General features: G+C 41.4%; 11 protein-coding genes across 11 annotated transcripts; 7 read left to right on the top strand and 4 right to left on the bottom strand.

Moving 5' to 3' along the window:
• The first annotated feature begins 210 nt into the window (after positions 1 to 210).
• Positions 211 to 1,147, top strand: BBOV_III000550 (putative 60S ribosomal protein L15-1). Its single transcript, XM_001611140.1, has 2 exons — positions 211 to 322; positions 481 to 1,147. Exons 1-2 carry the CDS (start codon positions 309 to 311, stop codon positions 1,079 to 1,081), a joined length of 615 nt encoding a protein of 204 aa, XP_001611190.1. The 5' UTR covers positions 211 to 308; the 3' UTR covers positions 1,082 to 1,147.
• A 270-nt stretch (positions 1,148 to 1,417) lies between these two features.
• On the top strand, positions 1,418 to 2,380 carry BBOV_III000560 (nonclathrin coat protein zeta2-cop-related family protein). The gene is made up of 5 exons (XM_001611141.1): positions 1,418 to 1,687; positions 1,723 to 1,797; positions 1,833 to 1,989; positions 2,026 to 2,103; positions 2,139 to 2,380. Exons 1-5 carry the CDS (start codon positions 1,561 to 1,563, stop codon positions 2,275 to 2,277), a joined length of 576 nt encoding a protein of 191 aa, XP_001611191.1. The 5' UTR covers positions 1,418 to 1,560; the 3' UTR covers positions 2,278 to 2,380.
• A 12-nt stretch (positions 2,381 to 2,392) lies between these two features.
• BBOV_III000570 (AP2 domain family protein) lies at positions 2,393 to 3,255 on the top strand. The gene is made up of 5 exons (XM_001611142.2): positions 2,393 to 2,526; positions 2,629 to 2,836; positions 2,873 to 2,959; positions 2,994 to 3,101; positions 3,140 to 3,255. The coding sequence occupies exons 1-5, from the start codon at positions 2,403 to 2,405 to the stop codon at positions 3,243 to 3,245; spliced, it is 633 nt and encodes a 210-aa protein (XP_001611192.1). The 5' UTR covers positions 2,393 to 2,402; the 3' UTR covers positions 3,246 to 3,255.
• Positions 3,256 to 3,539: 284 nt separating this feature from the next.
• BBOV_III000580 (malate:quinone oxidoreductase family protein) lies at positions 3,540 to 5,182 on the top strand. The gene is made up of 4 exons (XM_001611143.2): positions 3,540 to 3,784; positions 3,823 to 3,912; positions 3,948 to 4,053; positions 4,091 to 5,182. Exons 1-4 carry the CDS (start codon positions 3,553 to 3,555, stop codon positions 5,160 to 5,162), a joined length of 1,500 nt encoding a protein of 499 aa, XP_001611193.2. The 5' UTR covers positions 3,540 to 3,552; the 3' UTR covers positions 5,163 to 5,182.
• Positions 5,183 to 5,252: 70 nt separating this feature from the next.
• On the bottom strand, positions 5,253 to 7,663 carry BBOV_III000590 (uncharacterized protein). Its single transcript, XM_001611144.2, has one exon. The coding sequence runs from the start codon at positions 7,346 to 7,348 to the stop codon at positions 5,258 to 5,260; it is 2,091 nt and encodes a 696-aa protein (XP_001611194.1). The 5' UTR covers positions 7,349 to 7,663; the 3' UTR covers positions 5,253 to 5,257.
• A 130-nt stretch (positions 7,664 to 7,793) lies between these two features.
• BBOV_III000600 (uncharacterized protein) lies at positions 7,794 to 9,153 on the top strand. The gene is made up of 2 exons (XM_001611145.2): positions 7,794 to 7,971; positions 8,248 to 9,153. Exons 1-2 carry the CDS (start codon positions 7,969 to 7,971, stop codon positions 9,061 to 9,063), a joined length of 819 nt encoding a protein of 272 aa, XP_001611195.2. The 5' UTR covers positions 7,794 to 7,968; the 3' UTR covers positions 9,064 to 9,153.
• Positions 9,154 to 9,404: 251 nt separating this feature from the next.
• BBOV_III000610 (uncharacterized protein) lies at positions 9,405 to 16,188 on the bottom strand. Its single transcript, XM_001611146.2, has one exon. The coding sequence runs from the start codon at positions 16,166 to 16,168 to the stop codon at positions 9,425 to 9,427; it is 6,744 nt and encodes a 2,247-aa protein (XP_001611196.1). The 5' UTR covers positions 16,169 to 16,188; the 3' UTR covers positions 9,405 to 9,424.
• Positions 16,189 to 16,487: 299 nt separating this feature from the next.
• BBOV_III000620 (NUDIX hydrolase domain family protein) lies at positions 16,488 to 17,498 on the top strand. The gene is made up of 4 exons (XM_001611147.2): positions 16,488 to 16,690; positions 16,752 to 16,895; positions 16,932 to 17,069; positions 17,252 to 17,498. The coding sequence occupies exons 1-4, from the start codon at positions 16,565 to 16,567 to the stop codon at positions 17,456 to 17,458; spliced, it is 615 nt and encodes a 204-aa protein (XP_001611197.1). The 5' UTR covers positions 16,488 to 16,564; the 3' UTR covers positions 17,459 to 17,498.
• Positions 17,499 to 17,585: 87 nt separating this feature from the next.
• Positions 17,586 to 19,313, bottom strand: BBOV_III000630 (ZIP Zinc transporter family protein). The gene is made up of 5 exons (XM_001611148.2): positions 19,091 to 19,313; positions 18,865 to 19,051; positions 18,248 to 18,829; positions 17,926 to 18,126; positions 17,586 to 17,888 (listed from the first exon to the last, which is right to left on the bottom strand). The coding sequence occupies exons 2-5, from the start codon at positions 19,034 to 19,036 to the stop codon at positions 17,632 to 17,634; spliced, it is 1,212 nt and encodes a 403-aa protein (XP_001611198.1). The 5' UTR covers positions 19,037 to 19,051; positions 19,091 to 19,313; the 3' UTR covers positions 17,586 to 17,631.
• A 683-nt stretch (positions 19,314 to 19,996) lies between these two features.
• BBOV_III000640 (NUDIX hydrolase domain family protein) lies at positions 19,997 to 21,021 on the bottom strand. Its single transcript, XM_001611149.2, has 3 exons — positions 20,762 to 21,021; positions 20,416 to 20,700; positions 19,997 to 20,317 (listed from the first exon to the last, which is right to left on the bottom strand). The coding sequence occupies exons 1-3, from the start codon at positions 20,879 to 20,881 to the stop codon at positions 20,117 to 20,119; spliced, it is 606 nt and encodes a 201-aa protein (XP_001611199.1). The 5' UTR covers positions 20,882 to 21,021; the 3' UTR covers positions 19,997 to 20,116.
• Positions 21,022 to 22,459: 1,438 nt separating this feature from the next.
• Positions 22,460 to 26,436, top strand: BBOV_III000650 (uncharacterized protein). The gene has a single exon (XM_001611150.2). It carries the CDS (start codon positions 22,463 to 22,465, stop codon positions 26,432 to 26,434), a length of 3,972 nt encoding a protein of 1,323 aa, XP_001611200.1. The 5' UTR covers positions 22,460 to 22,462; the 3' UTR covers positions 26,435 to 26,436.
• The last annotated feature ends 317 nt before the right edge of the window (positions 26,437 to 26,753 follow it).

Consider the following 26,753-nt stretch of genomic DNA (forward strand, 5'->3'; position numbering starts at 1 on the left):
GGAACTGAAGTCAAACAGACAAAAGTAACAGCTGGGTCCCCGTAACAGATATAGAGAAGTATTAAGTGATACTTTAGCGATATAAAGTCTATCTATTGCGTAAGATGGACTAAGAGCAATCTCCCCATCCACTCCCCATCAGGGCGTCCATGGGATCCCCCATGGTACCGTAGCGTCCAAAAGAGCCGGGACCTCAACACCATTAGATACTTGTACACAGCCTTCTGTATATAGAAGGTATTGCGTGACCGTAACGCAATATATCCGGTAAAATACTCCCGAATCTTGTCGTCACGTGATAATACAAGATGGGCGCCTACCGGTAAGTTACTTATCAGCCATGTTACCGCACGATTCTTGCTGAAATAATGCTGTAAACAACTAGGTTCATGTGGAATGTTGTAGTTCGTATCTGTTTTCGTACAATTTGCTACCGCAAGGTCGCTAGTAGAACCATACACATTACTTAACAACTCGCAGGTACATGGAGGAGCTCTGGCGCAAAAAGCAATCAGATGCTATGCGCACACTACTTAGGATCAGAACCTGGGAATACAGGCAGCTCTCTGCCGTACATCGCGTTTCTAGGCCAACCCGCCCCGACAAGGCCCGTCGCTTAGGTTACAAGGCCAAGCAGGGATTCGTCATCTACCGCGTACGCATCAAGCGCGGTGACCGTAAGAGGAACGTACAAAATGGCATTGTCTACGGAAAACCAAAGCATCAGGGTATTCGCAAGCAAAAGTCTAAGCGCAACTTGAGGAGCCGTGCCGAAGAACGTGTTGGAAGACGTTGCGGCTCACTCCGCGTTCTCAACTCATACTGGGTGGGACAAGATGCCCTTCACAAGTTCTATGAAGTCATATTGGTGGATCCATTCCACAACGCCATCCGCAATGACCCCAGGATGCAGTACATCACCAAACCAGTGCACAAACACCGTGAAATGCGTGGACTTACATCTGCAGGTCGCAAGTCACGTGGTCTACGTGTCAAGGGACCAAAGGCAGCAAAGTTGAGGCCATCAATCCGCGCAAACTGGAGGAGAAGGCAGATCCAGCGCTTGTGGCGTATGAGGTGATCTTCCTCTTGCCACAGGCCAGGATCATAATGCTAAATGAAACTCGTGGTCTAATTATCTATGAGCCGTGTTGTGGTATATGGTCCTGGAAGCTATGGATAGCAGTACCCAGGAATAGTATAGACATGAAGTGTTCCACATTAGATATATTACCCCTAAAGAATAGTTGACCAAAACGCATTCGTTATATATCAGAAAGGGTTAACAAAAATTAGACTTGGAAATGTTTGTAACCAAATCACAAACCAAGTGTGTAGCCTGATAAATATAACCAATACGAATCCAAAGTACGCCCTCTATTCAATCGGGGATTCACATGAGCATACAATTTAGTCAAAATTGTAATCTATAATGGATATAAGCAGCAATCACTATCGCATACCAAGTTATTGATGCTGTGTAGTCAGGAAAGGCAAATGCGCAATCAAAGCTGGAATTGCCCAGCGGATCTCTAGAAATTCAGTTAAATATACAACAAAATGGCATACATCAGAATCACGCAAGTGGATGCTATATTGTTGCTAGATCGACAAGGTGGAAGGATCGCAGTCAACTATTACCCTCAGCATTGCGCTGCACCAACAAACCCAGGAGCACCTAGCCATCGTAAGTTATAACAACCATTGTCCATACAGCCACAGTCTGGGAAGATTTAAATAAACAAAAGGCACTTGAAAAGACAATCACCCAAGAACTGGGATTAAACGATGCTCATGGTAGTGTTATGTAAATATATTTATATCTAGCACAGAGGGAGCGACAGGTTGTCGCATGGTTGAAGGCTACCTAGTGAATTATTACCATGCAATCGACTTCAGCATACTGGTGTTAGGACCGACGAGCGAAAATGAAATACTGCTCTCGGAAGTATGCAATACCGTCAAAAAATGTCTAACGGCAATCACAGAGTGAGTAAGGACGTTTGTAATATAACAGTGGCACAGTGAGCAGCTGAAGGTTGAAGTCATCTGCAACAAGCTAGATTCGGTATTCCTAATACTGGACGACGTAGTGGATGGAGGGTTAGTTTATATAAAAGTGAACCCATGTAACACAGAATAATTATGGAATCGGATCATAACGTAATCGTAAAAAGACTCAAGGGTAAATCAGGAGATTCCTCGGACCATATGCCACTCAACCAGGCAATATACAACATACGCAACAACGTTATCAGGAATTTGCTAAATTCCTGAAAATGGGTAACTACCACCTAAACGCTGAGATTATAATGTCACCGTGGTGTATTGCACATTACACATGTGTAGACACAACAGAGGATATTAATATATAAACAATAACAATGTACATTTACAAATTTATGCAAAATGTTATAACCACCTCGCAACAAGCATTAACCGCCGCGGAGCGTGGTTACACCGTATCGAAATGGTTGATATCGCAACAAGCCAAATTCGGGACAAAAAGAGTCACGCAAAAAAGAAGTTAGTTGAACCATGTGTCGTGTATAAAGATAATAAAATGTCTAAAGTTCATATAGGAACTTTATATATATACCTCCCAAACTGAATACAATGTTAACACAGGACACATGCTTAAACTCATACACCCAGAGGAAAAATACACCCACAAGGTAATGCAAAATGGAAAACTCATAGCAGATAATGCACTGCCAAAGTCGTTGCTGTGCAATTCTGCAATAAGGAAACTAGTATACGCCAATACGGTTGAAGCACAAAACTTAGCGAGTAAAATTAATTGGGATGCATATAAATGCGATGTAAGAGGAGTTAGGTATGGATTCTATATGATATATCATTCTAAATCCAGGTGGCATCCCTCTGGATCATGGTTGGTGCAATTCAACAGACGCAACTACGAAAAAAACTTCTTCGTCAATTGTAAATGCTACTTCAGGTACGCATTACCAGATAAAAGATATTATGCTTAGCGTCCAAAAATATGGATTCTTTGAAGCAAAACAAATGGCTATCGCATATCGCAAAAGGCTGGAAGCCGAATATGCAGAATTACACGACACATGGGATAGAATAGATAGGTGAGATAATGGGAAACTATGTATACAAGTATATATAGAGAAAGACTAGAACAGACAAGACAGAAACGTGATTATCATGAGAAAGTAAAGGAAGAAGAGGAGTTCCTACTGGCAGATTCCAAACCAGTACAAAATGATATCTAAACAAATTATTACACAACAGTGCCAATGTTTAATATATCGCAATGTATACCCAGCATCCATATTGCTACTGTATACAAGGTACAAAGCAACACTGGGTGATGCCATATGCTAATGGCAGCTTCCACAAAAGGACTAGTTACACATTGCCTCAATACGAAATATAATATAATCGATAATATAATTAATACATGGGGGCCACCTCATGTACTTCCTAACCACTAGTGAAGGGCGCGACCAAGGTGGACACTTGCTTATAAGTACACCATGCACCCCAAAAACAGTATAAATAGCAACTTTGCTCATTAAAATGTATTGTGGCAGCTTTGCTCAGCGGATGCGCTCCATCCCGAGGAGTAGCTCACGCACATTGACGAGGCGCTTGACCGGAGCCGCCGCAGTCATAGCGCCATGGCACACTGCATTTAGAGGATTAACAACCAGTGCCGTAAGGCATAGTGGATCAAATGACTTCGACGTTCTCATAGTCGGAGGAGGAGCTACAGGGACGGCATTGTACTATACACTGTCACACTTTACTAGTAAGTCTGCACAAAACTAGCGTAAACACAATAAACAGATATAAAGAAGATCGCACTATGTGAAAGACGCAGTGCATACGCGCTTGTAGCGTCGCATGTAAAAAACAACAGCCAAACCATCCACTGCGGTATGTTCAATCAGAAACCCACTCATCAGTAACAGGCGATATCGAAACGAATTACACCCCGGAAACAGCCAGAAAGGTAAAGAAAAGTGCAGATATGCTACGTAACTGCTTAAGCAAAATACCACAAAGTGAATTACACAGGTTGGTTATAGGTACATGAAATACTAAACCACAACAGCATCGCTAGAAAGGGACAGAAAATGGTTATCGGTGTGGGAGAAAAGGAATGTGAATATATAGAGAATAGATACGCACCATTTAAGGAAATATTCCCAACTTTACAAATATTGGATAAAAACCAAGTGTTCGATGTTGAACCCAATGTAGTCAAGGGACGCAATGCACTACACAGGCCTGATGATATCAGGGCACTCTATGTAGATAATGAACTTACAACATGTAACTTCATGGCGCTTTCGGAATATTTCATGAAGGCAGCCAACCACGATGGAAAGGAACTGAGGGCAATGCTGAACACTGAAGTAAAAGAAGTAAAGCGAGAGGGTAATACATTCCAAGTCCACACCAATAACGGGATTATGAACGCTAAGTTTGTGGTATTTAGCGCATGCGGATACTCACTCCTGTTCGCACAGCGCATGGGAGTCGGGTTGGAATACAGTGTGCTACCAGTAGCTGGTAGCTTCTACTTCGCACCAAATATACTCAGAGGAAAGGTGTACACAGTGCAAAACCCAGCACTGCCATTCGCAGCAATACACGGTGACCCAGATATACATGCAGACAACCATACCAGATTCGGTCCCACGGCATTGCCACTGCCACTGTTGGAAAGATACAATATGCGAAGCCTGCCCGACTTCCTTAGGGTGCTTAAACTTGATACCCGGGTCATGGCAGTGTACTTGGACCTGCTCAAGGACACTACGATATGCAAGTACATGTTTAGAAATATGCTGTTCGAAGTCCCAGGACTCTCCAGGCTGCTCTTCCTCAAGGATGCACGCAAAATAGTACCGACACTCACACTCAAGGATCTCAGATACTCAGTGGGTTACGGCGGAGTTAGGCCACAACTGGTGGACAAAGTGAACAAGAAGCTGTTACTGGGACAAAGCAAACTGACAAATAATGACGGATGCATATACAACATCACCGCATCACCAGGGGCAACCACATGCATATCAAACGCAGAAATAGATATGCGCGAAATATGCGCCTACCTAGGTGCGACAATAGATGAAAAGAAGCTGAAGCAGCACTTTTTCGAAGGCGAGTACCACATTTAAAATGCAAAGAAAAACTAGTCATAATTTTACAACTGTATATGTCGCATTGGATGTATCCATGCTACTGCATTTGGTAAATAACTGTAAAAATAGCGTTACCTAGCGAATTTTAAAAGCAGAGCTTCGTAATCAGAGGGGGATACCGATATCCCTAAACGATGCAGTAAGCCAGTGATGCCAATGGTATCCTTCCACGGCGACCTGGCTATCGCACTTAAAGCGTCGTGGATATATCTGTTTGTCACGTTACGCGTGCATAAGGAAGATGATATACCCTCAGTCATCCTAAAAAAATGTAACACTGCAAAAGCATCCAGGAGCTCATTAGTGTCCACAACAGGTAGTAGACGCTCAACAAATATCTGACCTAAAACAATATTGCTAAGGGTACCCGCAGTAAACAAAGAATTGAAACACATTAGATTGGCACCAAGATGAACAAGAAGAAACTTCCAGCAACTTGATATGGACCAGTCATTAAACTGTTGAGATATACCACTTGGACAACATAGCTTAAGCCGTGATACAGCAACTTTTAAAATAGATTGAGTCAAACGCTGAATGACATTACCACGATCATCAGTAGATATGTGGTCGATAATAGTGATTATAGCCCTAGAGAGTGAATGGCACTGACCATAGTCTAAAATGTTCCAAGCATCGATGGCATTCAAACAAAGGGGTACGTAAATATCAATCAAAACCTTAGATAAGCCATCGGGATTAAAGTCCTTAACAAAAACGAACCACTCACGCTCTCTAAGGTCACCCGATGATAGAGGGTCCCAATTAATCAGATCCATCAATGCATACAGCTCGTATATAGGTTGCAAACGCTCACTGATAAGTAATTGCTGGAATAGATCATGATTATCGCGCTTAAGGTCAACGAAACAAGAAAGTGATGTATTTATGCTCTTGTAAGTGTCCGATACGTCATCTAAGACGTTGGTGTCAGGGGTAACGCTACTGACCGAAGATGGATACATCCCACGCAAAGCAGGTGGAACCGAGGTAATGGACATGATATCTATTATACCGCGCGATAAACTAGATGAACCAATCAATGAATCGCCACGAGAATGAATAGATGCCTTAAAGCTGGATAATATAGCATCCAGGTGAGGAACACGATTAACAAAGTCACGCATCACACGCTGAGATGTATATTGACCGTAGTCATCAATCTCATCAAGGTAATCACAGCCATAGTCAGTAGTCACGCCGCCAATGCGGAATAGGTCACACAAAAACCAATGATAGGAGCAATAAGCACTGTCGGATACATCCTTCCGGTGCTCTTGGATACGTGCTATCAGGTCCTGCAAAAGACCACGCTTGGCCTTGTGCAAACCACCAAGAGCACGAGAAACATCGAGTAGTCTCGTATATAACGATATGTTATCACGAACACTTGCCATTATGGGTTCATACTCACCGGGCGTGCTGCGATGCATCTGAGCCTGCCTGGTGTAATACTCCAAGTCAGCCCGGAGCGAGTCTGTTTCGGCCGATAGAGCGTTCAACCTAGAGTACAGTAACTCACGCGCCTGCTCCGCATCAAATTTATATGAAGCAACTGCATCAGAGGCAAAGGATGGTGCAGGGCATCCATCCTCAGGATCTGAAGCAACCTCCTGGACAAAGTGAGTGTAATCATCCTGAGGTGATGTATCAGAAGGCATGTCGTGGCGAGAAGTGGCGTGAGAATAGGAATGTGGAATCACATGGTCACGCTGAAAGTGACTGTCTGAATCCACATCGACGAACATAATAGAGTCCAAATTAACTGTTGAATTATCCACTTGCGATACGTGGGTAGCGATGCCCGAAGGAGGTAATCCATCATTCCCAGAATCAAAATTACTGCTCATAACATCCGTGGTGTTCGTGACACCCTTCCTGATCATGACATCGCTGATTGAATCAATGTCATCAGTAAAACTTAACCCTGAACGGACACCAGGAGCAGTAGGCTTGGGAATTCCACTTTGTGGAATACCACCCGTTAGTAAACCACGACGAAATGAAGTACTAGGAGACTTCAAAGTGGAAGTATTAACAAGGGATGAAGATGCATCAGGAGTAGTAGTAGTGCCGACAGCTTCCCGTGATCCTGAAACGGGAGCTTCATTGCGATTATTAGAAACTCGGGATTTCCCGAGAAGTGAACGTTTGGCAAACATCCAGAAGGATCAACCTTAAGGAAACCCAAATGGGCAATGGAAATAACATCCCAACGCTAAAGGATGCAAGTTATACTATATACTTCATCGCCCATATAACGGAAATATTGCAACAATGATAAAAGTAGGAATCCAACCGTAATAACTTGCACATCATATGGATAACCAATTAAAAGTATAATCCAATTGTCGATCAAATGATTCAGGAAAACTGAGAATACATATAGCACAGAATCTAATGAAAATGTGTGATTCCAATAGCAGTCAGACAAGACATAAAATAGCGACATGAAGATTCAATTGTTTTAAACGTAACATTTAGCATTTACAAATTATTACGACCAAACACAAACTGATGTGTTTCCAGAAACGGACAAAAGTCAAAACCCAAATGCTAAAGAGACCGAAGCACACTCCCCATTATATAACGAACATTGATACCTACATAGGCATATATAAACCATTATTGAACAGCTACATAAATTAGTGGCATGATTATAGTTACACGGAGGACTGTCATCTGACTTCCGACCTAACGGAGGATACATGGTAACCAAATCGGTACATTGCTGTGGAATCAGTCATAGCATCATAAAGGAAGAATACTAACATAGATACAGATGGTAAGTTAATATAGATAAACTGTGGCAATGAGTTGGTTACTGTATTATATCTAAAGTACGTTCTTTGGACCTGTACATCCCACTGATGGTATAAGTATCCATCAACCACGGAGGTTTAGATAATGCGTTATTTCGTGTACCAGCCGATTATAATGACTTATGGGCCATTTCGGTACTGATTCTTCACTTTGTGACGTGCGTTTGTGGTATTAAAGGACTGGACATTGTCCAGTGGTAATTGTGTCGTTTGTAAGCTGTGGTCTATAAAATGTGCAGATTCGTTACTCACTGAGAAGATTGAGCGGTGGAGCGGCAAAGCCACACTGGGGAGAACCACCAAAACATAGATGGCAACCATTTCTTCCAGATAGACACTACTATGGTGAACACGCAACATACAATGGATTCGTGCTACTGCTCAGAGGAATTAGACCGAGAATAGAAAGAGCATGTACAGCAACCATAAAAACAGCCAAATGTCTAGCATGCCTTGTATACAAACCAATTGCAAAATCAGTTCTCAAGCATAACCCAGATATCAGATACCAGCTTGTAGCGCTGACCTCGTTCTTCCTAACTACCAGGGCAATCACAGTGTACTATAGCCAAATATACCAGGGAATTGTTGATGCAATGAACTTGCTGCAACTAGGTGTGGCAGACGATCTGAATGAACATGGGTTCTGGAACTCAGCAAAAGAAGATCAAGACGAAAGATTAAAGTACTTCGAAAAGGAACAAACTAGATTGCGCAAACTGTGGAATGATTCATTCAAACGTGCACTAATTACCAAGAGCTTCCAGGAACTCTGCAAAGATGTTATACCTAACCCCAAAGAGGTCAACACAGGAGTGCTTCCACCAGTCTCGTGGAGGTTCAACATGATACCATACGGAAAGGACAATGAAGATGCAATCATATTCGATACGCCATCATACGATGCGCCACTGAGGTCAATGGCACTCAACTTTACCTACAACAACCTATCAGGCGACTGGGGAGACTACATCGACAGACAGGACAATAAAAACGCTCTGCTGCGCCCATCTAGGCAAATGTTCACTGATGTGTACATACCAGGCACTAAGTGATATGGATCTGGAGAGCACGTAAAGAAGCAACGATAAAACAAACCCAGCCACCAATGCCACCGCAATCTGATGTAGAAACACTAAAGTATAATAATAATCGCAATGGTGTTATGACACAACATATTCGATATTGACATCCATATTTAATTTGCATTTTGGTATCTACGAAGCGCTGTGTTGCAAAGTATAAACAAATAGCTCTGCCCATCTGGAATCGATATAGATATACCAAGGGGTATGAATTTGTAGTAAAGCAAACCCAAATAGATAACATGCAAGTTCATAGTATTAATTAGATCTAAGATTCAATGAAATGTATAGAAATAATAGTGGCAACTCTATAATTAACGCAACAAGACAGTTAGGGTAGTGACTCCCGAGATAATAAGGGTGACGTGAATCTACAACCATAGTATTGCTCAAGAACAACAGAAAGGTTGCAAATACTAGATAGCAAGAGACCATATAAAGCAGTGAATGAGTAACTGTACTGCTGCACGTTGCCAAAAGAAGGCACATGCTCAAGGTCATACGGAGCCAAGTACTCCAATACAGGCTCGCCAAAAATTTGCTTGCGACGTGATGAATAGGCATCATTTAAATTAATACCATTCATACCACATAAACGAGATATGTTATCCAGTAAAGACTCAACCTTAGATAAGTCAACCAGCTTGCGAAGTTTAGGAACAAGTACAGAAGATGAACTGACACCCATATCAGTTGAACACCCATTCTTGGCATCATTAACGGCACCCGGTGTTGAGGATAAACCTAACATAATAGGAGGAGCGTCAGATAACGATCCTTTGGTAACAATCAAAGCCAAGATATATTCCAAAAGCATAGATGCGCATTCAACAGTTGCGATACGTAACGCAAGACGACCTAAAGACTTACGCCGTAAACCAGGCTCCATCATGTTCAAGTGACTGATGAACGATACCAAACTGGTACCACAGCGAACCAATGCCGTGGATACCGTAGATGCCTTCTCAATGGCCAATGCCTTTATGGGAGCTTGACCTGAAAAGTCAAGATCAGATTCAAAAGCACCGAGTTCAGGAAACATGGTTTGTAAACCCAATAAAATACATTGCCAACAAGAATCACTCGCAGTGGATAAGTCACTGGTTAAGAGATCCAAAAGCGCAGGAACTGCACGAGGCATGGTCATTGCCAAAGGAAATTTGCATTGCAAGTCCGCAAGGATTAAACTGAAATTTGACAAAGATTCAGATTTAAATGAACCACGACGGTATTCAGCAAGTAGCCAAAGAACACAGACGCGGTATATGCGAAGTAAACTAGATGATAAGCAAATGTCAACCTCAGATAATACACGAGATTGCTTTATAGACATGCAACAACCAATGAGCTCTGAATGACGATTCAACCACTTGATCAAAGCGTTCCTACTCTTGACAGAAGGCATAGAAAGTAAATTTTCAACAGTACAAATAAATGGATGGAATAGATCAATAGGCAGTTTGTCACTATCCCGGAAACCAAGGAGTAAGTCACATGATAGAAACTGGTCGACTAAACAAGTATCAGCGGAAGTTGGCTGTATGTGGAACCAAAAGGCTAAAAACTGCTGTAAACCACTGGCAGCCTTCAAAACGCGAGCTGTTCCACAAAACAGCTGGAGACATAAGGGACAACAAACAGAATGTAACAAGCATTGTTTGCACCGCTTGAACATCAACAACCGCTGTTGTAGCAACGATGAAACAGCCATGGTACTTACCGTACCAAGAGAACCGTAACTCACAGTGCCCAACTCATATTCAATGGAACCGGCGTCAAACTTAGACAAAGCACTCAAAATCAAATGCAAAAGCGATAGCGCTTCAACCCGATAGTCAATCAGTAACCCGGAATCTATTGCGATAAAAAACATCTCGTTACTGTGAAAGCGCTCCATGGATATAAGTTGGCGTAACTCAACATCAAAGGATCCCACTTCAAGTGAGCCGTAGTCCTGACCCACTAAAACACGACGAATGCCCTGGAAAGTGTAGTTGGACAGGGCATTGCCACTCCTGCTTTTGCCTAGTAAGACAGGTGCCTGAGATGCAAAACCGTTCTCTTGCTCAGTGTGGAACGTGTCCACGTCTAGAGTGCCCTTGTAGTCACAAGACTCAGGACACCTACCCTCTGAATCGCAATTACTGGTCGCGTCAGACCATAAAAGCTGCAATAGTGTAGTGCGATCATGCGTCCTGGAAATTGTATTCAAATCCGTAGACTGACTTAGTAAATGAGCTACCACAAGCTCCGATAGGCTTGGGCCATTGAACTTCAATGGATTAGTAAGAAACAAGTTCACGCAAGCGTATACTTTGCTACGCAGCTGAGAACTGGTCTCACAAGATAGTATAAACGATAACAATTTCAGTACAATCGATATCGATAATACCGAATTGTTGCCATGAAGGTCAACATTGCTGCTTATCCACACATGACCTAACGCCTTTATTAAAGCAATCTGAAGAGCAAGCCTTATTTCACTTTTCTCATCAGGGTTGAATTCAGCAGATGCAAACTCCAACCAACTGCGCGACTTTTCCGCAAGAGACGATATGTTGAAACCGGTGCAGCGAGATAAGAATTTCAAGAAGCATGTAATCAAAGTTGTGGAAGAGGAAAATACCAAGTTGTACAAGTTCACACGTTGCGCATAATGGCTCATACCCTTGGACAAACGATCACAAGATTGAGGGTTGAACAACTTTGTGCCCAGCTGTAGGTCAAATGACAGGCAGACGTTTGACTGGAATGAAGCGTGTCGCCACATACTTACAAAGCCTTTAATGTCAAGGTGTTCACTAGTCCCAAAATGTCCTTCAAGCAACGAATCTAAATCACCACGTAAAGTGCCAGTCATATCGCACATGGTGGACACCAAACGATGGTAGATCTTCAAAAGGTGAGATGGGTCGCCAGAAACAGGTAGTCCAGACGAAGTGGTGGCCATCAACTCCAATAGCTGTAACACGTAACATAAGCGCTGACACTGCATTACATACGATTGGTAAGATAAGTTCGTGAAGTCAAACTTCCTAGCGTCATCCTCTATACTTGGCCAATGACGCCATATAAGCCCTAATACGTGTGGTGAAGCCTTGGAAAATGAAATGAGACTTGAAAGAGCATCCATACGACGCCAGTCGTAAAAATGCCAAGTATCACCACCGCCAGATGCCAACTTTATAAGTGATACCAGCTGCCTGTCAGAACCCAGCAACTGATGAGCAAATGTGGTGTCAGACCTTGAATGAGGTAGTTTCAGTGAGCATTGATTAAGTAAAAATAAAACCAAATTGTCCAAACCACAACGATGGAGATCTGATAAATTGCTCATGCAGTAGTACTTACGCTCAAAAGCGTCCATGCGATTAAAGTGAGATACCACAGCAGATACCTTGTTGTAAAGTATCAAGTCGTCAGCCTCCATAGTGGAATAAACCACAAAGTTGGAAAACTCCTCACTGGGATGTGGTAAGCTGTAGTAGACATGGAGGTCCTTAACAAGCTTGTTAGCAACTAAGAGTGAGTCAATGCCGATGCGTTCCTGAAGTTGTAAAAGTAAATAAACACACTTCATACGAAGTTCGTCGGATAAAGATGAACCGAAGCATGATATAAAATCACAGTGACTAATCACATCCACACAATGGTCACCCTTGGAACGTAAAGTAGATATGGCCTCGACAATACAGTCATGTGCCATAAGAAGCGATGAGGATTCCACAACTAACTGCAAGCATTCACAAGTGTCCTCAACCGTCCGAGGTGTGTATGAGGGAATAGAGGAAAACATGTTATTGAGCTTCCGAATCTTGTTAGACCACCAATTCAACGGTCCTGAAGGTGTATCAATGTCCATATGACCCTGATCACGTGGAGTGGTAGTGTCACGGTCCTTATAGAAAGGTAAATGACAACTCGGGCAAATGCCCCCGTCTAGATTAGTCGAGATAAACATAGCGGCACGATGACATAGGAGTAACAAAACGTCACGCTTGAATAGTATACAAACAATGGAAATAGCAGATGAAATCTTAGACTCCCAAGCAGCACGTACGAGAGAAACACTAATCGTACTCGCAGGCTGTAAAAACTGCTCAAGCAAATATTGGCTGGCCTTGGTTGTGTCTCGCCTGTCACGAAAGGGACCTTGAATCACTTCATGCAAAAAGTTAAAAACGTCTTCAATCAAGCCCCAATGGACACATTCGTTGCGGAAACAGTGAGTGTCTAGTATCCAAGTGGCGAATTCCACAAAACGTTGGAGCCAGTCAACGCCGCTGTGCCTGTAACGCTCGTCTCTGGGTATATAGACAAACAGGACCCGGACGCATTTTATATAAGCGTGAAGCTCCTCTACAGAAAGACGGTACCCATTGGGCACAAAACCCTGAGCGGTGCCCTTGGAATCATGGAGGATCTCAGATAACCTAATCAGCGCTGATGTCGCAGTTTTAGAGTCCTTAATGTGATTGGAACATAAACTGGATAGAACTGATGAAGTTACCAGCTCGAGGCCTTCTATATGACTACGAGATAAAATGCTAAAGACAGAATTCAAAAACTCATGCTCACCATCGCCAATATTGTGATGGATGTTCACATCCAAATGGACTTCAGCAGAAGACCCATGTGATAAAGATGCTGGAATACGGTCGCATCTAGATATTAACCTGAATGTAGCAATCGAGGTTTCAATCAAACCAAAAGGACAGCGACCACCAAGACCCAAAGTACTCAAGGCTATCTTGACCTCCGCAATCCCGCTAATCAGCGGGAACGTGTACATACGACGAAGGCAACTGCCAACACTGAGACCCTGCTGAGGAGGAGGTGACTGAATACTAGAAGCAATCATCAAAGCAGCCTCAGCAGTCTCAATCTGATCGTCACGTGCCAAAAGACGCTCGTATATAAACCTAGGCAAGGTGTCATAGGAACCCTTAGTTAAACTGCCAATCTGTGAAATGAGACGCTCAAGAATAAAAGGAAACCTCAGCTCACGTGAAGCGCCAACGTTCAAAAAGGAAGCCACCAAAGGACCACCAAGCCCATCCTCAAAGTTCAAGTCACATAAATAAAGACCGAAGTCAAGCAGAGTTGTTAGCAAGTGCGGGTAAGTCTCAACATAGAAGTTCTGGTCACCAGCAGCCAAAGCAACCAGCTCCAACAATGCACTGTTGCGATCCCACCAGCTGAAACCGTCACTGGGTAATAACAAACGATCAGCTACCTTCTTGTCAACCTTACTGGACTCAGCACAAATGTAAAGTTCATTCTTGAAACGCGGATTGTAGACCTGGCAATTTATATTGGGAATCAATGAGCGATATGATTCGGTACAGCTCTTCCAAATTTGAAAGGCATACTGCTTGTTACCATCAGTATCCAACCTGGTCAACAAAGTAAACAACTCAATCAATGTGCGCCCGGGAGATCGATATATGCGGTCGTCAATGGTACCAGTAAAGGGTAATCGGGCACGCTCTTCACTGTTGTGTTTGCATAGTACCTCAAAATCTAAAAGGTCATACCAAAGCTTAGCCAAGGAGTTGTTCGTATAAAGGAACTTTACCAATAGCAGTTCCAAGATCCTCAAGACGGTAGCGCGCTCCGAAACAATAGTCTTGTCTATCAAAAGCTCGATAATCTCACAAAAGGCGCCGGAATCTATGCACTTTATAGCTCGCTCAGTATCGTTGCAATATAAAGACATGATAAACAACTCGAGCGTGAAGGTGGAGCCTGCAGTCGCATTGAAAGGATTCTTCGTAGATTTAAAACGATCAATGAATTCAGTATCAGCCAACAGAGTAGCCTCTGGGGAATCGGTGCCGTCAGTAGTAGATAAACGATAAATGCGTGGGCATAACGATAGTATAACAATGAAAGATAACCTACTACCCATGTTGCAAGCATAGTTGGTTATGTCATCAAATTCACGAATGCCAATGCAAAGCGAGGTCATCATTTTTGAGTCGGGATACCAAGAAGAACCGTCAGATAAACCATCAAATAAGGAAGATAATCCAAAACCATAGTCTGATATCCCAAGTAAACTTGTAACATCAAAAACATGAGGTAACAACATAATCAGGCACCGTATGTCTTCCTTAGTCGGGTGGAAATACACGAAACAGGTCTCAAGCAACGTTAACAGCCCATTTATCAAATCCAGAGTGTGAGTGTAAAAGTCCTTCATCACCGAAGACATGTCACCAGATAACATATTTTTGTATCTACAGGCTTCCTTAGTAGCGGATAACAATAAGAAAGAGGCATTACGAACTAAACCCTTACGAAAAAGCTGTTGTAAAATAGTGTAACTTTCAGGAAAGACCTCATTAACAGAAATTGAGCCCTCATATAAATCATTATCATTATTTAAAAAACTAAATAATGATAAGAGGCACTTCAGTTGGTAACCAGATTGCGCGTGCAACATGCCCTCAATTATACGAAACTCCGACATGCTTTGGCTTTCATCACCGTAATAACAGATACCCTCATACAACAATTCGCAACATAAATATTGGTCAATGTTCACAATTGTACTGAACGATTCTATCTGATCAAGGCTCCTCTCAAGATCAGAGTACTTCTTACGAACGTAACTTCGAAGTGAATCGATGCCAACATAAGGCCGACGACGAGGAACAAGGTGAGGACGATGAAATGGATACTGATGGAAACCGCTGATGACACATTTGCGAAGATTATTCAGAGCATCGTCAGTTATATGATCTTCAGATGGATTAGAGGGATAAGAGCCTGTCTCGCGTACCCGAGAGCTACCCAAGGTGTTACATCCATCACCTGTGCGTGAATCAGATGTGTATCCCGGTACTCTAACGCCTTCAGAGTTATTCTGGTTTTTATCCGCCGATCGTGAAGAATTCCAGAAACGTGACCAAAAACCACCAGTGGATACAGTAGTAGCGTCGTCCCTAGCACCTGTTTTGCGTTGTTTACCAGCAACACGCAGCTGCTGTAAGCAGCTATGCATCAATTCATAGTTCCCATTACACCACTGAGTAATATGTTCATCCGGCATAGACGTATCGTCCGACATCTTGAAACTAAAACAACATCAAGCACGAATATTACTGATCATACTCCAACGTAAAGCATGTGTAAACTCTGTATAACGGATGTAAACATAGAAGCATCAATAAAGATGCAAAAGGAAACTCAAAATCATGCTAACGTAAGTAAAGGGTCAACATAGCCCACACCTCCGCAACATAATCATCTACATAAATCAACACATAGCACAACGCTATTATAATAAGCAAACACAATAAACTGAATTGTTGGACGAAGAATATAACGCTTCAGATAAAGAGACTCCCCACCCACAAGGTACACATAGCTCTCACTATATCGTTTTTACATCGACACAACCACGAAAACGCAACACATCAATAATTCTGTTGCAGTGGCGATTGTTCACAGAAACAAACGCAAAATGCCGCATAGATGTACCGATACGATCGACAAGGCGCGGCTGGATTCCATCCCTCAGTCTACAGAGGTGGTTGTGATGGTTGACAAGGACGACAATGAGATCGGTACTTGCACAAGGAAGGAGATGGTATGTCCTGCTTGTGACGACTACAGCCACGTGATATATAACACCAACTCATTGTTTGCAGAGACAATTTAACAAATGGCACAGAGCAACAAGCACTATCATTCTCTCAAATATTGACGACCCAGTGATATACTATCAAGTAAGAGATGAACATAAAGACTATTGTCCAGGGTATTATGATATAGGATTCGGTGGAGTAGTAACGGTAAGCATAACCAGTACATTGAGAAGACAGCTGTAGATCGGAGAGACGTATCTTGACTGTGCATTAAGAGAAACTAGAGAAGAATCTGGAATAGACTTTAATGAGGCCGATCTAATTGAAGTTGCCCATATCGCAAGGGACGATGTGCACGTTAGGTGCCACTACAAGTTATACGTAAGTCTATTGCTTTAGGAACACATGAAAATTGATATCGATCTTTGTAGTGTATAGTTTATACGTCAAATATGCCTAGCATGCTTAAAGCTTTTGTTTGGGAGTTCGTTGAAATCGGAAACTGGGTACAATACTGTGACCTTTATAAATCCATCTATATGTACCCTACTCATGTTAAACAGGTTGCCCTCTACAACGGTCCCGAGACCTTGGATACCACAAAAGCTGATGCAAAGAGTATTTTTACCGCAAAGCTCGCTGACGTGGACCGACTATTGGAAGAGCATAACTTTACCACAGCATGTGAACTAATGCTGGAACCTCTGAAACAATTCGTCAACCAAGGAGGTTTAGAGAAATTAAACGCAAAATACGGGCGCTCAAGCTAAAACAATAGCTTAAACCCCCGTTTTATATCGCATGATATATATGGTGAGTACAAAACTTGTGTAATATCTAGAATTATTGGCATTTGAGCGGTGTAATACGTAATGCACTCAACATTCTACGCCAGTTAAATGAAACACGCAAAGTAAATATAAAAGAGAAATCATATACTCCATTAATGATGGTGACCAGCATGGCCATGTTCAGCAGCGTGTTGGTGAAGATGTGAATGAGCACAACCACCAGTAATGTAAACCTGGATTATAGCAGTAATGAAAATGACCATCAATCCGATAACAACGCACAGCCATTTCCAAAATGCCGTTTTGCGACAGTGTATGTGACAAAAAAGCTCATGGGTTATAATCTCCATGCCAATGTAAATTAATGTACCCACGGCAAAGCAATTCAATACAGCCTCAGCAGTAGGGCCTGAAATATCATGAATCTTAAATAATAGGAAACCCACTCCTGCCAGCAGTGATGGCACCTACCAAAATGCCCAAAGGAGAACTCAAACAAAATATTGTTTGCATCACCAATGCACTCTTACGAGAATTTGAAGAAATAAAAGAAGACAAGGCCATTCCAGCTGCCCATTTGTGTAAGGCTATGCCTACAGTCATAAGCCAAATGTTCCATTGCGATTCGACGAGGCCAATGACAATACCTGTGTGTCAATCAAATTTCAGTATGGATATCACGCTAAGTAGTAGACCAACAGATCCAATTTTACAAAACGTGTACTAATGCACACGATTTCACCAGGATTCTAAAAATAATGAACTAACCTTCAAATAATGAATGTAGAAAAAGAGCAAATGTTATACAAAGACCATTGCACTCACATAGAGGACAAATGATCTCCATGAAACGCTTCATTAAACGACTGTGATGATGACGAAAACGTGCACGAATAGACATAGGATTGCGATGGGATTCAGATTCTTCATCGATCGCGCCAGTAACAATGGTTTGTCCCTCTTCACAAGTTTCACTACGAGAGCCACTGCCAGCACATGACGGCTTCATCTCTGACTCACAACAAATTTGTTGTGCCTCGGACTCTTTGCAGCAGCCAGTAGCCTCGCCGTTACAGCAGGCCGTCTTCACTTCGCTGTCACAACAGTGCCCCTCCTTTTCAGGGATCCAACAACTGTTGGATTCATTGCAAATATTAAAAGCAGCGGAACATGGAGTACGACCGGAAGATAAAACTCTCTCAATTAATAACATTATACAAAATGCTATCATAGCCAAAAAATATGCAGGATTAAAATGACCGGTGCCAATGTTCCACAACAAGCTCTCTACCTCCCACTGAGATACAGCCTCAGGTAAAATATGAAGGTATGCCATACCCATTATAATACCTAAAGAATATATACCACAAAAATAAGAAACAAACCTGAACCGAGACAGTTGCATAAACATAAACGTGAGTCAATCTTATCCTGACGTAACTTCAAGTCTTCGCCAGAACGAGAAAAGTAATATACCAAATAGGGTACGAGGCATCCTACTAAACCAGAAATGGCAATCAGCAGAGCCGATAATAATTTAGCTATACCAGGACCCATGGTCGACTCAAAAGGCTGAAAAGCAATATCAACAGCATACACATAGATGCTTACCAAAATGAAAAGAAATCAGTAAACTGCCACCCTGCTTTCGTCGCATGGGTATGACAATATGTCGTAGAAATAAAACACTTTGCTATGCCCCCAATGTTAACAGCTAGTATACGTACGACTTGCGAAAGAGACGACGTAAATAACGAACATGAAGTGTATTTTTAAATGATACACACAGATCTACGCAAATCACAGCACAAAATTGCAAAGTGTGCCGACTGCTCTATGCAGTAGTTATCTGCAGCATAACTGTACTACCAGAATATATGGTGTTTTCCTCAACACATTCCAAATGGAGAAATTGTCATTAAATAATAAATGCTAGAACATACAGTGGTGCGATTGTTTACGAATTTTAAAAGTCTAGTGTTATTACATATTAGGCATACATCGATGCCGGCACCCAAATCATGTATCGATGTATACAGCAATGTGCTATACGTTATTATTCACATTTTTATGGCATTACGTTTCAATATCCAGCAAGCACTTTACAAGTCTGCCAATCATTCGTATCCGATCTAAGATAGCAACATTGCTGTGCACTAAGATGGAATATTCTAGCCACTAGAAGGTGGACGTTATATTCCATATAGATCATCATGAAATTACATCATATAAGGTCCGGTAACACTATGATGCTCTAATTATTTTAAAGGGGTATTAGAATGTATAGTATGAAACCGTGGTATAATGGTCCATCGGACCACGGGAAATTGGACTCTGACATTCCAACCTAACAAAATAGCACTAGTATAATCATAATGCCCATCAACCATATTCTATGGAACTAATGAAATCAATATATGACCACAGTATCTATCCAATGTGAGCATTATGCCGTCTGTTGCACAAAAGTCTACGATTGGGGTTTTATATACGCTTCTGCATTAAATGGTTTATTTCATTCCAAAAAGGAACGATGTGGTTGATGAATTCGATAGGTTGCACGCGAAACACTCATGCGGTCTAGCGCAAAAGGCGATATTCCAGCAATGATGCCAATGGCTCTACATTTGTAAGGCACTACATAGTTACCTCCTTTAGCTGATTAATGCCACCAACTTTCACGAAATCCTTAACAAGAGATGCCATCCAAGGACAGGAACGTGAAAATTTCTCCATGCTCATCAACTCGTCAATTTTAGAGAGAGGCGCTCGAAGGATCTCGTCAACCTCACCAGGTTGAGGAGTCAGCTTATCCAAAGGTCCATTGTAAAGTGCCACCTAAGAATTAGTCAATAATATCAATAAGATTAAACATCAAATACGAAAAACTGATATGTACGAATCTGAAAGACTCCTAATACACATATATAACCTACATATAACTTGTAGTGGCATCGTAAACATTGTTCATCACGCTTGTATTGTCCAAGCTCGTGCAAATGCTCAGAAGAAAGACGCAAACCACATTCCTCAAGGGTCTCACGGATTGCATTGTCAATGTAGGATTCGCCCACCGTAACGACTCCTCCAAACGCAAGGTCACGATAACCGGGGCAGTAAACCTTTTTCATGGAACGAATGTGATATATCACCTCTACCTCAGATCCACTATTAGATAGAAGAACTGTACACGACGTGCGATGCCATTTGTTAAATTGTCTCTGCAAACAATGAGTTGGAGTTATATATCACGTGGCTGTAGTCGTCACAAGCAGGACATACCATCTCCTTCCTTGTGCAAGTGCCGATCTCATTGTCGTCCTTGTCAACCATCACAACCACCTCTGTGGCATCTGCCATGGATCCCAAACGGGACATATCTATTAAATCATCAGAAGTCATTCTGACATATTATATATAGCGATATGTAATGGGTGTAATGCATCAATTCCAAGGCAACGTTAGGCCATCAAATCAGCGGCCAAGCCAACACACACCAGGAAAATACCGTCACTATTTTCCCTATGTACTTTATTGGCATCAATATGTATTTTGTTTTTAATTATATAATTATCTGACATCCAGCATGTATTCAGCCGATTATCAACATACACACCTCATCCCTTGGTATTCTATAGGAGCAAATCGCCAATACGTCACACGTCTATACAATGTAATAAGCTTATTAGCGCTTTATATACGTAAATGTATAAGGAATGTTATATGATCTATTGGTTCCAGGAATCAATAACATAGTTTTAGTGAAAGATGAAGACCATGTGCTAACGAAGTTTTAGCGATAATCTGTGGAAATTTTGCAAATTTGTAGATTAGAAATTATTAGCGCTGGTTTGACCCCTGAACAGACAATCTGAAGGTGGTATCCATAGGTTATCCATGAATGATATATTTCATCGCCACTCCCATCATCTAAAGCAAATGGTGTTTTTTAAATATCCTAAACATAATCTAGACATATTGGTCAGCATTACTTTGGCGATGTATTACGAATGGCTCCTCCATTGATTTGTCTATTCATAAGTGCTTGATCCAATTTTACGTCTATCATTCGTTAACGCTGCCGACGTTTTTAGTAGGATAGTATCCCACTTCTATTCACTGATTATATACAACAGTTAGACACAGTGACATGGGTGGGATTCGTGCATTGGTAGCATAATAATAGATTGACATCATGCAGTAAAATGTTATTACCGAAGGTCTGCATAATAGGTCAAATATTACAGATTGGCTATGGTAACGGTCACATTAATCAATATTGGCGTATTATCGAATGGTAGTAGACAATTGTACGTTTTTTAAGTGCTAGATAGACATGTTATACACATTACCTAGATTACATGATTGAATTCAAATATGACGAATTTAGAAACCATATCTAATATGGGCAGCATTACGCCTTTATTAATTAGAAATATAACAGCAGTATACATAATGGAAGAAATCTTATATAAACTAAATCAAGGAAGATGCAAGGAAATTCTATTTTCAAAAATTCATAGCACAGCGTATAAGGAACTATCTGGTAAAATATATGCATTAAATAAATAAGCTTATATGCTTCTTTTTGTATTACACTTGAACAATAGCGTCCACACGGTAGAGAGGCAATAAGAGTAGCAACATTACAATATATCCGGAGGCTGCGCCGCTGCTAACTCAAAGAAAATATACTAAAAATATAAAAAACTAATAAAAATACTAGGGTACAGCAAATAAAATATACCCTTGCATTTAAACACTTATATTTAAAGACCTAACTAGATAATGCAACAATTTCGTCTAATAAGAAGACAAATTTCTTAAAGCACTAATCAGTGATAGATAAATACAAACTAGGTATAAAAACACTTAAACGCTATTAAATTAGCGTTAACAAATCATATTGTCTAGGCGTATCAGCGAAATTCAAAAGTCTGTTGAACCGTATCATTGCATTCGCTAGGATTCCTAAATGACAAAATGAATATGCAATGGAGTAATATCACACTCATCTGTGCGATTATTATTAGCCAGTTGACAATATATGGTGGAGCACACCCAAATAGTGATCATACCACAGATGTAGGTAACAATGTACCATGGATATTCGACACTGAAGAGGCCATGGTGCCACTGGTATCTGTAACAGATGAACAACGCGAACAAGAATTGAAATATCAAAATACGCTCCAATATGCCAAAAACCTTTGTGTTATGGCAGTAACTGCTAAAAATATTACAATGCCGGCGTACATTTATCATGACATTTCTGTAATGGAACTATATCAGTTGTTAGATGGGAGTTCTTTAAGAAGGAAATATAACTTACATCAGCAACTTTTGGATAAACTAGATCACGCTGATACGGTAGCGCAAGAAATTTGCAAGGAACTCAGAGCACATCCACCAACACGAAATGTTGTTTTCCCTACAGGAGAATCCGCTCTTGTAATAGAAGATTTAGATGCATATGAGAAGAGTATATCCGACTTAACGGCTGATAAAATATCAACATTATTTGATGAACTGTTAGGTGGTGGAGAGATTGTTATAGAAACGAAACTCCTCAAGACCCTGACGCCAGAATCGTTGAGTGATATAAATGCACAGTTTCTTATTAGAAGAGTAGGTGATTTTTATAGTGTTAATTTGGGAGATTCATTTAAGGGAGCTAGACGAGAAAATGTATTAGGGGCAACAATACATGATTCTGAAAAATTAGTTGCATATGAAGATTGGGTTAACAATAAACGAAATCAAATACATTATGTAGCTGAACTCATAAACGCCGAAAATGCCCAGAATATGGTAAAACAGATAAATGGCAAACAAATGGTATTTCTGCAAGCATTGTGGTTTGAACTTTTCAAAACAATTGAATCACAAATCAGGCTATTAGTGAATGTGAGGTTGTTCAGAAGGGCTGTTATAGAAATTATATCCAATCCAACATCTGAAGGGAAACTTGCCCAAGTCAGTGCAAAAGGATTGGAATTGATATACGACGGTCTGGAGTACAACATCCTAAACGACAAGCAAAGGATATCATTTCATCATAAACTGGAGAAATTGATCACAATGCTCAGAAATATGTATGACGTAGATATTAGCCATCTACATCTCCAAGATGAGACTAATTATATCGACTTGAACACAACAACGGAAAGCAAAGTTGATAAGGTAGAATTAGAATGTGCCTCCTCACATTTAGTAAATTACTATAAATCTATGGATACAGATGTAGACATAATGAAGAAAACAACCAGGAAAATGAAAGAATTGGGATTCAAAAAAGGTGTAACACATAAAAACGTGATGCAAACATTGGCCAAGACGAATACCATGGTAGGACACCTGGCCGATATCCTGGTTGATACACATGACAACATATTAGATATAGAGCGTGATGTAAATGGTATTCATGATGGTGAGGTAGACACTGAAGTGAGTCCAGTAAAACTCCTAGATAGAGTCTATAAACTAACAGCAGAACTCTCAGGCGTAAGAATGATTATGATAGAGATATATAAATCCTCATGTGAGATATACCGATGTGACATTGAAGGCAATCATATAGATGTTCCAGACAGCTTTATTGAGGAAATAGCCAAATTAACAAAAAAGGCCCAAATAGCATTAGCAAATACGCAAGTGCGCTACTTTGAATTCCGTAAAGCTGCAGGATTGATGAAGGACAAAGCAATGGCACTGGAAAGATCACATCGTATGGAAAGCGGAAAGACAGCATTGAAACTTTATCAAGAACTTGTTAAACCGAGGCGTGGTATTGACATCATACTAAGGTACTTCGCTTATATAGATGATTATAAAAACGAACTCAATAAAATGGAAAGAATCATCCAAAATGCAAAACATACATCAACGGAAAATAAACGCTATCAAATATTGCAAAATTATTTCGATGCTAGCAAATCTATACATGATTCCCTGTTACTAGAAAAAATAATTCAAACAGCCATGGATATGGAAAAAGAATTCGAAACAAAAGTAATGACTATTGAGCAACATTCATGTCACCAAAAACAAAATATGAATGTTAAATCCAAAAATATCAAAAATACAAGAAAAAATCAACAATCAAAAACAAAACCGTTAACTGACTATGAGGACGCCCGTGGACATGGCAACTTGGAAGGAGCTTATGTAATCTCGCCACCTCATGGAGCACAAATTTGGGATGTGGCACACGATATCGTACCGCAGTCTCATAGGGTAGATGAATTGCCAAAGGGGCCCATTGTGCTAAAACTAGAAGAACACATACCACAGGCAGTACAACCACAACAACCCACGATGAATGGAGATAAAGACGATGACAGCATTCACCAAAACAGCGCTAGTGATTATAGTGCTACACCGCCACTGTCATTTACCAGCAAAACTGATATATTGACAACGGAACAAGACACAATGCCTTCGGTCGACAAAAAAACAAACATGGAGTCAGGTGACCTGGATCAATTCAACTCGTTCACTAGTGCCCATGAGCCAGCAACGGACTCTGATCAACATACATCGACATCGGGAGAAACGGAGTCGTCACAAACTGAAAAATCCAATTCTGAACAATGGAGCCAATCAGCCGATGAAGTTTCCGACTACTCTATGTTAACTGACTATGAGGACGCCCGTGGACATGGCAACTTGGAAGGAGCTTATGTAATCTCGCCACCTCATGGAGCACAAATTTGGGATGTGGCACACGATATCATACCGCAGTCTCATAGGGTACATGAATTGCCAAAGGGGCCCATTGTGCTAAAACTAGAAGAACACATACCACAGGCAGTACAACCACAACAACCCACGATGAATGGAGATAAAGACGATGACAGCATTCACCAAAACAGCGCTAGTGATTATAGTGCTACACCGCCACTGTCATTTACCAGCAAAACTGATATATTGACAACGGAACAAGACACAATGCCTTCGGTCGACAAAAAAACAAACATGGAGTCAGGTGACCTGGATCAATTCCACTCGTTCACTAGTGCCCACGATCCAGCAACGGACTCTGATCAACATACATCGACATCGGGAGAAACGGAGTCGTCACAAACTGAAAAAACAAATTCTGAACAATGGAGCCAATCAGCCGATGAAGTTTCTGACTACTCTATGTTAACTGACTATGAGGACGCCCGTGGACATGGCAACTTGGAAGGAGCTTATGTAATCTCGCCACCTCATGGAGCACAAATTTGGGATGTGGCACACGATATCATACCGCAGTCTCATAGGGTACATGAATTGCCAAAGGGGCCCATTGTGCTAAAACTAGAAGAACACATACCACAGGCAGTACAACCACAACAACCCACGATGAATGGAGATAAAGACGATGGTGTTTGTGTTCCATTGTGTACACCAGACGATAAGGATTGTGCAGACGCTGTGGGCGGTTTTTACATTGGCAAGTTGCTAGATGATGCGCCAGATATTTACGGTTTTATGGCAAATAGTGGTGCGTATTTGTACAGGGGCGGTATGTTGCTATGCCGTGCTGCTGGTGCTACACTAGGATTAGTGCCAAATATTTTGAGCTCAATGATGCCTGTTTCGAGTGATGGTGATACTTCTAGTCGCAGTCAAACACCAGAAACGACGGCGCTCGATAGTATGGACCAACAAGTGGACAGTTCACCGGTTGAGAAAACCAACAAACCAATGGATATGGCAGATGTAAATGTTGCTCCCCAACATTTAGAGAAATCAGTGAACGAAGGAAGGTCCACTATGGAGCCAAAACTGAGGTCTAACCTGGGCACCAACCGAAGTTCAGCAGATGATAGACCAGCCTCCAAGCTGCTAACAAGAATGGTGGACGAAGCATTATCTGCTCCTATAGTTCCTTCCACTTCATCCAGCTTCGCTACGGTCACATGTACCCTCGTTACCCTCGCATATGCTGTTGTATTAGCAGGGTAGCTCTACTAGGGATCTCAAATAACACTGGTAATGTTGGAAGTTGGTTTCTTATATATGCATCCGTACTGCCTTAAATGGGAAGGAAGAGACGAAACGTGTTTAATGAATTAGAATTATCCTAACACATTAGCAGTCAACATCACTCCTGGTTGCCGCGGATGTAACGACTCTGGCAATCACTCAAAAGCAATTTTATATACCTAGTGATCAACGAAATAGTACCAGTGTAAAATAACGTCAACTATGGCCGTACACACCTGCTTTACGTATATCTTTACCTTATGGCGCCATCAATATACAACCAGCGTCTACACATCAT

This window comes from Babesia bovis, chromosome 3 (assembly GCF_000165395.2).
Source record: "Babesia bovis T2Bo chromosome 3, whole genome shotgun sequence".
Lineage (NCBI taxonomy): Eukaryota > Apicomplexa > Aconoidasida > Piroplasmida > Babesiidae > Babesia > Babesia bovis.

Excerpts from the sequence above, each read along its gene's own strand:
- BBOV_III000560 (XM_001611141.1), top strand. The coding sequence starts at position 1,561 with ATGGCATACATCAGAATCACGCAAGTGGATGCTATATTGTTGCTAGAT. Across the intron at positions 1,990-2,025 it reads TGTCTAACGGCAATCACAGA|TGAGCAGCTGAAGGTTGAAG; the intron begins GTGAGTAAGGAC and ends ACAGTGGCACAG. Across the intron at positions 2,104-2,138 it reads GACGACGTAGTGGATGGAGG|AATAATTATGGAATCGGATC; the intron begins GTTAGTTTATAT and ends CATGTAACACAG.
- BBOV_III000570 (XM_001611142.2), top strand. The coding sequence starts at position 2,403 with ATGCAAAATGTTATAACCACCTCGCAACAAGCATTAACCGCCGCGGAG. Across the intron at positions 2,837-2,872 it reads TGCGATGTAAGAGGAGTTAG|GTGGCATCCCTCTGGATCAT; the intron begins GTATGGATTCTA and ends TTCTAAATCCAG. Across the intron at positions 2,960-2,993 it reads AATTGTAAATGCTACTTCAG|CGTCCAAAAATATGGATTCT; the intron begins GTACGCATTACC and ends TATTATGCTTAG.
- BBOV_III000580 (XM_001611143.2), top strand. The coding sequence starts at position 3,553 with ATGTATTGTGGCAGCTTTGCTCAGCGGATGCGCTCCATCCCGAGGAGT. Across the intron at positions 3,913-3,947 it reads CAGCCAAACCATCCACTGCG|GCGATATCGAAACGAATTAC; the intron begins GTATGTTCAATC and ends CATCAGTAACAG. Across the intron at positions 4,054-4,090 it reads CCACAAAGTGAATTACACAG|CATCGCTAGAAAGGGACAGA; the intron begins GTTGGTTATAGG and ends AAACCACAACAG.
- BBOV_III000590 (XM_001611144.2), bottom strand. The coding sequence starts at position 7,348 with ATGTTTGCCAAACGTTCACTTCTCGGGAAATCCCGAGTTTCTAATAAT.
- BBOV_III000610 (XM_001611146.2), bottom strand. The coding sequence starts at position 16,168 with ATGTCGGACGATACGTCTATGCCGGATGAACATATTACTCAGTGGTGT.
- BBOV_III000620 (XM_001611147.2), top strand. The coding sequence starts at position 16,565 with ATGCCGCATAGATGTACCGATACGATCGACAAGGCGCGGCTGGATTCC. Across the intron at positions 16,691-16,751 it reads CTTGCACAAGGAAGGAGATG|AGACAATTTAACAAATGGCA; the intron begins GTATGTCCTGCT and ends CATTGTTTGCAG. Across the intron at positions 17,070-17,251 it reads GGTGCCACTACAAGTTATAC|GTTGCCCTCTACAACGGTCC; the intron begins GTAAGTCTATTG and ends CATGTTAAACAG.
- BBOV_III000630 (XM_001611148.2), bottom strand. The coding sequence starts at position 19,036 with ATGGGTCCTGGTATAGCTAAATTATTATCGGCTCTGCTGATTGCCATT. Across the intron at positions 18,127-18,247 it reads TCTACATTCATTATTTGAAG|GTATTGTCATTGGCCTCGTC; the intron begins GTTAGTTCATTA and ends ATTGACACACAG. Across the intron at positions 17,889-17,925 it reads TGCCATCACTGCTGGCAGGA|GCCCTACTGCTGAGGCTGTA; the intron begins GTGGGTTTCCTA and ends ATGATATTTCAG.
- BBOV_III000640 (XM_001611149.2), bottom strand. The coding sequence starts at position 20,881 with ATGACTTCTGATGATTTAATAGATATGTCCCGTTTGGGATCCATGGCA. Across the intron at positions 20,701-20,761 it reads CTTGCACAAGGAAGGAGATG|AGACAATTTAACAAATGGCA; the intron begins GTATGTCCTGCT and ends CATTGTTTGCAG. Across the intron at positions 20,318-20,415 it reads GATGCCACTACAAGTTATAT|GTGGCACTTTACAATGGACC; the intron begins GTAGGTTATATA and ends ACTAATTCTTAG.
- BBOV_III000650 (XM_001611150.2), top strand. The coding sequence starts at position 22,463 with ATGAATATGCAATGGAGTAATATCACACTCATCTGTGCGATTATTATT.